Source organism: Arvicanthis niloticus, chromosome 18 (assembly GCF_011762505.2).
Source record: "Arvicanthis niloticus isolate mArvNil1 chromosome 18, mArvNil1.pat.X, whole genome shotgun sequence".
Lineage (NCBI taxonomy): Eukaryota > Metazoa > Chordata > Mammalia > Rodentia > Muridae > Arvicanthis > Arvicanthis niloticus.
The window spans coordinates 49,585,871-49,594,746 of NC_047675.1; the positions used below are offsets into that span (position 1 = coordinate 49,585,871).

The following is an 8,876-nucleotide window of genomic DNA, read 5'->3' on the forward strand; positions in this document are numbered from 1 at the left end:
TGTGTTGTCCTTGTATGCTTAAGGCACTGGGTTGGGTTTTTAAGATGGCAGGCAAGCAGTGACCAATTCTTGTGCTTATGTCTTCTTCTTTGAGCAGGGTTGCCAGCCTTGGACCTAGTGAGCTACTTCCTTTCTGGGTAGCCCAGATCCTTCCCAGTCCTCCCTCCCTGGTAGCTGCTCCATAGTCCTGCAAGGAGAGCGCTTCTCTGCGCCACCAGCATTTGATAGAAAGGAAGAAATGGTGACCGTTCTCATTACACGCTTGTTAGACTAGAGGATCCAATTTCCAGCCCTGGCGAGAGGTGCTTCGGGCAGCACCACGGCCAGCGCCCGCCAATTCACAGCGGCCGTCTCTTAAAGGGGAAGATGCTTTTCGAAGCATCCAGGGATCAGGCAAGCCGCTTAGATCTCCTATAAGGGGACTGGCTATGATCCAGAAGGAAGAAACCATGAGGTTTGTGTGAGAAGACCTAACTTCCTAATTTCGTTTCCGAAGGAGCTCACCCAGTTGGAGCCCTTTGAACAGTAAGAGGTGGAGACGGGTCCTTCGCCTGCCCGCTGCCTACTCCCAGTGAATAAAGACAACACACACTTTATTGGAGCAAAACAGAATGGCTGGCTTTAATGCTTCAAGTTTTCCATTTCCTTCCACAGGGCTTTGTTTGAAAAATAACAAAATGAGGTAAAACGAGTCAATCTATGTACACGTCAAAAACAGGCGCCGGCCGCAGTGGCAGCGATGGAGCCACAGCAGAGGATGGGGCCACCCTGCAACCACAGCACGATTGTCGATTGCCATCCTGAGGAGAGAGAGCGTACGCAGACTCGGGTGCACCTAGAAGCATTTGCGGTGCACAATAGAGGGGCCAGCCTCGTCGTATTCCTGCTTGGTGATCCACATCTGCTGGAAGGTGGACAGCGAGGCCAGGATGGAGCCACCGATCCACACTGAGTACTTGCGCTCAGGGGGGGCGATGATCTGCAAGACAAGAGTGTCAGGTGCCTTTGCGTTCCCCCCGCCCCCAGTCTCCGCCCACACCAGGCACGTCATCCACCTTGATCTTCATGGTGCTGGGAGCCAGAGCTGTGATCTCCTTCTGCATGCGGTCAGCGATACCAGGGTACATGGTGGTGCCCCCTGACATGACGTTGTTGGCGTACAGGTCCTTCCGGATGTCGATGTCGCACTTCATGATGCTGTTGTAGGTGGTCTCATGGATCCCCGCAGACTCCATACCTGGTGCCCGGGGGAGAGGCAGTGTGAGCAACCACGGAGTCAGACTAAGGGCACCGGCGGGTGGAGACCATGTACTCTGAGGCTTAGGGAGAGGGAGGACTGATCCCGGCACACCAGCGGAACAGGTGGCTCACCGATAAAGGAAGGCTGGAAGAGCGTCTCCGGGCAACGGAAACGCTCGTTGCCGATGGTGATGACCTGCCCGTCGGGCAGCTCATAGCTCTTTTCCAGGGAGGAGGAAGAGGCAGCGGTGGCCATTTCATTCTCGAAGTCCAGGGCCACATAGCACAGCTTCTCTTTGATGTCGCGCACAATCTCACGTTCAGCTGTAGGGGCAAAAGCAGTGGGAGGCCTCAGAGCAAGGCCCGGGGCGTGTGCTCACCCTCTGCCGGCCCACCCTCAGCGGGCATTGGGAGCACGCACCTGTGGTCACGAAGGAATAGCCACGCTCAGTGAGGATTTTCATCAGGTAGTCAGTGAGGTCGCGACCAGCCAGGTCCAGACGCATGATGGCGTGTGGCAGGGCATAGCCCTCATAGATGGGCACGTTGTGGGTGACACCATCCCCAGAATCCAACACGATGCCTGTGCAGGGAAGGGACAGTGTGTGAGAGAAGGGGACCAGCAGAGAGAGCAGAGGCAGCCGCACAGGACTGGGTTAGGGCAGAGGGTCATCAGGGATTGGGTGGGCATGGTGCAGGGTCTGGGGCAGAGGATTAAAAAGCTGGGCTGGAATGGTTGGGGCAAGGCTACCTAGGCCAGAGTGGGCCGTAGGTGAGCACTTACCGGTGGTACGGCCGGAAGCATAGAGGGACAGTACGGCCTGGATAGCCACATACATGGCAGGCACGTTGAAGGTCTCAAACATAATTTGTGTCATCTTCTCCCGGTTAGCTTTGGGGTTCAAGGGGGCCTCAGTGAGCAGAGTGGGGTGCTCCTCAGGGGCCACACGCAGCTCATTGTAGAAGGTGTGGTGCCAGATCTTCTCCATGTCGTCCCAGTTGGTGATGATGCCGTGCTCAATGGGGTACTTCAGGGTCAGGATACCTCGTTTGCTCTGGGCCTCGTCACCCACGTAGGAGTCCTTCTGACCCATACCCACCATGACACCCTGAAGATGGAGACATCAGACACTTGTTACTTCAGCCAGGGGGGTGGGGCAGGGAGAACATTGGCTGTATTCAGAGAGCCTATCCTTCCCTGCCAGCAGCCTGACCTGGTGACGGGGTCGGCCCACGATGGATGGGAACACAGCCCTGGGGGCATCATCCCCGGCAAAGCCAGCTTTCACCAGGCCAGAGCCGTTGTCACACACAAGAGCGGTAGTCTCGTCTTCGTCGCACATGGTGTCTAGTTTCTGCAAAGACAAGGTGTTGAACATTGTGTATATGTGATGCAGGTTACGGTGAGGCTGCTTAACCTATCTTCACTTTGGAGATCCAGGAATTCCTTTCCCCCATCCCCTTCCTTGCACAGGGCCAGAGGATGCGCTTCCAGCTGAAGGCTGTGCTTTCCGCTATGGGAAGCAGTCTGTGGACCACACTAAGTCCTCCAACTAGGCATGCAGGGGACATCCTGAGACCCTCTGCCTTCACTGTTGGCCACGAACGCCACAGCCAGCACTAGTGCTATCCTGTCTGCTCACACTCTCATCTTTGAAGGAGGCATTAAGGACCGCTGTCCATCTGCCTGTCCCGTGAGAGGGTAGAGGATTCTGCCCTGGGAAGGGTAATTTATTATCTCAACTATGGAAAAGCTGCCAATTTAAACACCCACAGCATTCCAAACTCAGAAGGAACCCTTCCACCTGTCTCCTATTTCAGAGAGGAGCAGCCAGGCTTGTTGCCCTTTAGAAAAGCCTTGAGCTCAGAGGGAGTTGCCCCCAGGCTAAGACCAGGCTGGATTCTCTCCAAGCTCATCTTCAAATCAGTCTCCCAGGGGCTGGGGTGTAGCTCTGTGGGAGATCCGGCCCGCCTCTTGCATCACAAGAGTCCAGATTTGATCCCAGCAGAGAGGGGAAAAAGGAAGGAGAGGGGGATGAAAGGCGGGAGGGAAGAATATAATTCAGGGAGAGAAATCTCAGCCAACCAGGCGCAGGTGTGTGGCTCAGTAGGAAAGCACTGGCTGGCTCTCTTGCAGGGGGACTTGGATTTAGTCCCCAGTAAGAGGGGAGGAGTCTGTGGGTGGCAACGATAGTCGTCAGACCCCAGGCATATTCTAAATGCCCAGTCAGCAGCCCACACGGGCTGGATGTGAGTTTGGAGAAATCTCCAGAGCTCAGTGCTAAATACAAGTGCAAGGCTCAACAGCGTTCTGTTCTCGTCTGGGTCTCCAGGTTACCCACCCGTCTCCACCTACCTGTTGCTCTGACTCTGGCCCTGGGTGCCGAGGGTAGGAAGTGAGGCTTCACTGTCCGTGTGACTGCCTGTCCCCAGCTCAGGTTTTTATATAGTCCCAGGAGCTCTCTCCACACCGCCCCGAAGGAATGTTGCTGCCCTTCCCAGGCCATATTTGGGTGTCGGGCACTAGAGTCCCTTCCTTCGGCTGGTTCTCAGCCTGGGTCCCCGCCCGGGTCTCCTGCACTGACCAAAGAAGGAGAGGACTGGCCCTGGCCCAGGTAGCTAGGACCGGACCGGGCCGTATATGGAGAGTATCCCCAGCTGTCCGCCCCTCCCAACTGGCTCCAAGGCTTGCTGAAGGGCTGGGCCGGGCCAAAGGTCACTGTTTTGCAGATCGCTGGTCTGCACTTCCCAAGTTTTACCTGTTTCAAAGGTCTCCCCAGATCTGCCCACCTGGGCACATATGATTGCTGATCTACCACAGTGCACCCCATTTATGGGTTCTTAACTCAAGACTACCAAGCCCTGATGCTTAAGCCCAGGGAGGGAGCCCTGTTGTCAGGTGAGCTGGGAGGGGTCATGGGCTCCAGGTAGGAATGGAAAATAACCCCCATATTTGAACTCCATTTCCTTTCACTTAAAGCTCCCCAATCCAGAGATCTGATACACATCCCCCCACTCACCCCCACACGCTGTCAGTCAGTGTAGGACATGCAGCTGTCACTGAGCAGACAACTGGTGGAAGAGAGGGGAGGAGGTAGTGAGAGGAGGCGCGGGGACTATGTGGCCCTGGCACATGGCATGTGAGGCCAGGGTATTAGCGCTGTCCCTGCATTCTACAGTGTACTCTCGAAGGGAATAGAAGGGCCAGTGTGTGTGTGTGTGTGTGTGTGTGTGTGTGTGTGTGTGTAAATCCCAAACTTGGAATTGACCGTCATCTAGTTGGCTAGGCTGAGCAAATGATACTCCTTCTTTGGTGGCATTAAGCTTCCCTCCCCTGGGTCTGAAAGAAGGGTCACACCTGGAACTGTTGGAACCTGGGGGGGGGGGGGGCTGAGGCAGAGGGAGGTAGTGATGGATGCACCTTCTAAGGAGCACTAAGACCTTACACTGGAGCTCAGGAGTGGCCCCTCCCAGGCGGACTCATCTTTATATTTAGAGGATGATGCCTGTCGGGCCGGCTGCTTCCCATCCACCTTGGGGACACCACCTGCCAGGCCTGTGTGGGTTCTATTTATACCGCTGATAGATGGGGATCTGCCTTTGGGTTTCTAGAAGGAGCTACTTATGGAAGCTGGGAGTGGGGGGTGAGTAGAGGTCGTCATCTCTTGGCGCCTGTCTCAATTTAGGCAGGGAGAGGAATAAGAAAGCCCAAAGGAAAGTGTTCTGTGACCAACCAGGCGACATGCTTTGAGGGGTGCATCAGAGCCAAGCCGCCACGGAGCCATTCACTTTTGCGATGGCTTAGGCGCTCCCAAAATAGCCGTTCCCATTTGGGGTGGAACTTAGCAGCTGGGACAGGTGCAGAGCCCGAGAGCAGAGGCTCCATGAAGCGACTCCAGGGTCCGCCACCGCACAGCTCTTCCTAAACCCGGGCTGCACTGCCTAGCCAGCATCGGCTCTGTTGGTTTTGCCTATCCCCAGTGCCAGGACAAGGGAACTGTCAGAAAGGGGCAAGCAGCAAACACATAGAATGTTCAGCTTTGGGGACTGCTTATACTTGGGCCATGAATGAAGGGAGAATTGTCCTGATGCCCTGGACCTCAGCGGCGGCGGGGTGGGGTGGGGCCGGGCTGCGCTGTTGGACTCCAGCAGACTCGCAGAAGCTCCTGCTAATCCCACTATGCCGATTTCTCAGCTTTGCATGACAGCCCGCACATTCTAAGCGGACCGGGAGCATGCGTCTGCGAACTACGGGAAGCCTGCTGCCCCATACCTGCCGAAAAGGCAGGTAAGCAGGGCGGATGAACTCTAACCTCAGCTGCACCCTTCCCTTTCCTGACAGTTTTGCACTGGAATCCAAATGGGAAGTGCAGGGCGCTTAACACCGTCATGCTACACACCCACATCTCCTTTCTCTCCTTTGCCCCCTCACCACTCGCATCCTGTTAGTTCTTGCAGTATCTACCCAGAAGCAAACAGGACAGCTAACAGGCAACATTGCAATCCCCCAGCCCTCTGCCGTAGCACTGGTATGGATTAGCATCAGTCTCCCTTCCCTAGTGGGCAGCAGCTCCGGAACCACAGAGCCTCACAGGACAGCTTTGTGGGGCTGCTCCTCTCCCTCCACTCATGTAGACTCTGGGGATTGAATTCAGGATGCCCAGCTTGCAATGCTTGCATACCTGCTGAGTCTAAGAAGCTGGTTCTTACAAGTAAAACAGACAAAAAGAAAACCTTGTTTTTATTAAGGCAAAGTGCAGATCCACACAAGGTCCTGTCACCTTAGCAGGTGAGGGCAAACTGGAAAAGCTCCTTGGAGAACTGAAGTCAAAAGGTGTGCAAAGTACTCACTGTTCCCCACATGACACAGAAGGTGGTCTACTGCAGCTCATGTCAAAACAGAAGCCCAAGGCTTCCAGGTCAACCAGTTACCTGTGTTTATTTTGGATGTGAATTGAATTGTCATGCTCCACATGCCTTAAAAAACTTGTTCTAGCCAGGGCTAGTGTGCCCATTTTCAGTTTTAGCATTTGGGAGGCTGAGGCAGAGGGACTGAGAGTTTGAGGCCAGACAGAGCTGCATAGTGAGACCTTATCTCAAAAAGTTTATTTTATACAATATGTGTATGTATATTTTATGCAGTATACACACATTGTATCATATATGTAATGCTAAACATATATACAACGTATACACACAGTATATTTTTTCAGCATATATTTTATACATGATTATCATGTCATTCTGAGGACAGACTGGGAGTGAGTGGTGGAGGCTACAGGACTGTAGTTAGCCTGAAAACACTTAGAATGTGAGCTATGATGCCTGAGATGCATGAGTTTGTCCTGGAGTCTGGCTGTCCCCACAGCAGCCAGGCCAGAGAACGAAACAATAAAACCCCTCCCTCTGTGCTCCATACAGGCTGTCAGGGCCCTTTCCAGGGGTTTGCAGCAAGTGTGCTTGTCCTACCCAGGTCCTGACTAACACTCACCTCAGGGACAAGGGTGGCTGCTGTCAGTCACAGTCCTAACTAGTTCATGCTGAACTAATGGATAGGCCAACAAGGGTCCCAAGAAGAATGCGACACTGAGTACCAGGAGAGTCTTAGCTACTTGACTTAGAAACAGATCATTAATTCTTCAGAGATGGATTATGTGCCCAGTTTTTAAAACTTAGGAGTGAAAGATGTTAAACTGAAAGTCTTAATTTCATTTTTACTGTTGGAGTTTAAATGCCAACCATTCTAGAGTTGCAGTAGTTGACATAAAGGTTGGCTCCCTCCTTCAGACAGGTAGGCCATGGCCAAAGCTCCCAGAGCAATGTCTCTGGGAAGACCAGCCTTGGCATTACAGTGCTTGTGAAGGGACCGGCTATGGGGACACTAGAAACCATCCTAGGCTTATGAGTCAATACTGAGATCACAGCCAATGCCAGTACCATATTTGGTAGCAGTGACAACTTTCTGATAGCTCAGAAAGCCATGCAAACATCTTACTAAAACACTTTAAGAGTCATCCATTATTGATGGGTGTGTGTAGCCCACACCTTTAATCCCAAACTCAGGAGGCAGGTGTGTTAGTTGTTAGACGTCCAACCGCAGTTCAGAACAGACCACTCCAGACCACACAGTTCCGAGGGGAGGAGGTTTATTCAGGAGATAGGGCAAAAGAGGCTGGCCATGACCACGTGGATAGAGAGGAGGGGGGGAGGGGACAGAGGCAAGAGGGTAAGAGAGAAAGAGAGTAAGAGATTAAGAGATTAAGAGGAGGGGGCAAGCAGCCCCTTTTATAGTGAATCAGGCCTACCTAGTGGTTGTCAGGTAACTGTGGGGAGGAGCATACCTGGCTGTTGCCAGGTAACTGTGGAGGTGGGGTTTAGACAGAATACTAACAAGGTGGATCTGAGAGCCTGAGGTCACCTTGGTCTACAAGAGTGAATTCCAGGTCAGCTAGTTACATAGTGAGACCTCTACCTTAATGGGTTTTTTTGGCTTTTATCTTTTTTTAAAAAAAGATTTTATGTATGTGAGTACACTGTCACTGACTTCAGACACACCAGAAGAGGGCCTTGGATCCCACTACAGATGGTTGTGAGCCACTATGAAGTTATCTCTCCAGCCCTTGCTTTTAATTTTTAAATCAATGTAGAAAGTGAGGAATATTTCCAGTGCATTACCAGCTGTCAACTCTCCTGAGTTAGACCCAGTATTTGGTTTCTAGGTCACAGTGTAGTCAGTAAAATCTCACCTTCATTTTGCTAAGTAGGTACTTTCCCTCCCAGCTCTGACCAAGAGGGAGAGATGAGCTTCCCAGAGATTTCCCCAGAGCACCTCATGCAGAGGGCAATCTCTCACAGTTTCCCTTCCCTTGCCCCCTCCCCACATCACTTCTGCTGCCCTGCTCTCTCAAACCTATGGCCTCTTTTAATTGTTGACCCAAATAGACACAACCTGCTCAGTCCGTGAAGTGTTGCTTGTATGTATATTATTGTATACTTACATTACTTCAGGGCTGGTATCAGATAACTAGTTGAAGGTGGGAAACCTGCTTTGTTTTCTAAGACAAGATCTTGGGCTGGAGGGATGGCTCAGCAGTTAGGAGCACTGACTGCTCTTCCAGAGGTCCTGAGTTCAATTCCCAGCAACCATGTAGTGGCTCACAACCATGTGTAATGGGATCTGATGCCCTCTTCTACTGTGTCTAAAGACAAGCTACAGTGTCTAAAGACAAGCTACTCATACACATAAAATAAATAAATCTTAAAAAAAAAAAAAAAAAAAAAAAAAAAAGACAAGATCTTGCTATGCTGGCCAGACTGGCTTTGAACTCAAGTATCTTCCTGTCTCAGGGTCTAGTGTTGGGATTATAGATATATGTCTCCAAACTTGGCTCAACCTTACAATCCCCAAGCCAGGAGTAATGTGCACACGGAGGCGGTGCTGGAGAGTGACATCTCAGCCTGGTTGGACCAACGGAGGCTGGCGAAGGGCAGCACCACAGAAGCAAGGCCGACTTCAAGTGGAAAAGGAGGAGGAATACCTTAGAGCTGAAAAAGGACATCAGGGTCCCACCTCCTTTTGTATCACAGCTCCCACACAGAGCATGGAAAACCCGCTGCCACAGATAAGAGACTTCAAG

General features: G+C 52.2%; 1 protein-coding gene across 1 annotated transcript; it reads right to left on the reverse strand.

Moving 5' to 3' along the window:
- Positions 1-592: 592 nt before the first annotated feature.
- Acta1 (actin alpha 1, skeletal muscle) lies at positions 593-3,741 on the reverse strand. Its single transcript, XM_034522884.2, has 7 exons — positions 3,596-3,741; positions 2,454-2,594; positions 2,024-2,348; positions 1,661-1,822; positions 1,372-1,563; positions 1,056-1,237; positions 593-979 (listed from the first exon to the last, which is right to left on the reverse strand). Exons 2-7 carry the CDS (start codon positions 2,580-2,582, stop codon positions 836-838), a joined length of 1,134 nt encoding a protein of 377 aa, XP_034378775.1. The 5' UTR covers positions 2,583-2,594; positions 3,596-3,741; the 3' UTR covers positions 593-835.
- Positions 3,742-8,876: the final 5,135 nt, after the last annotated feature.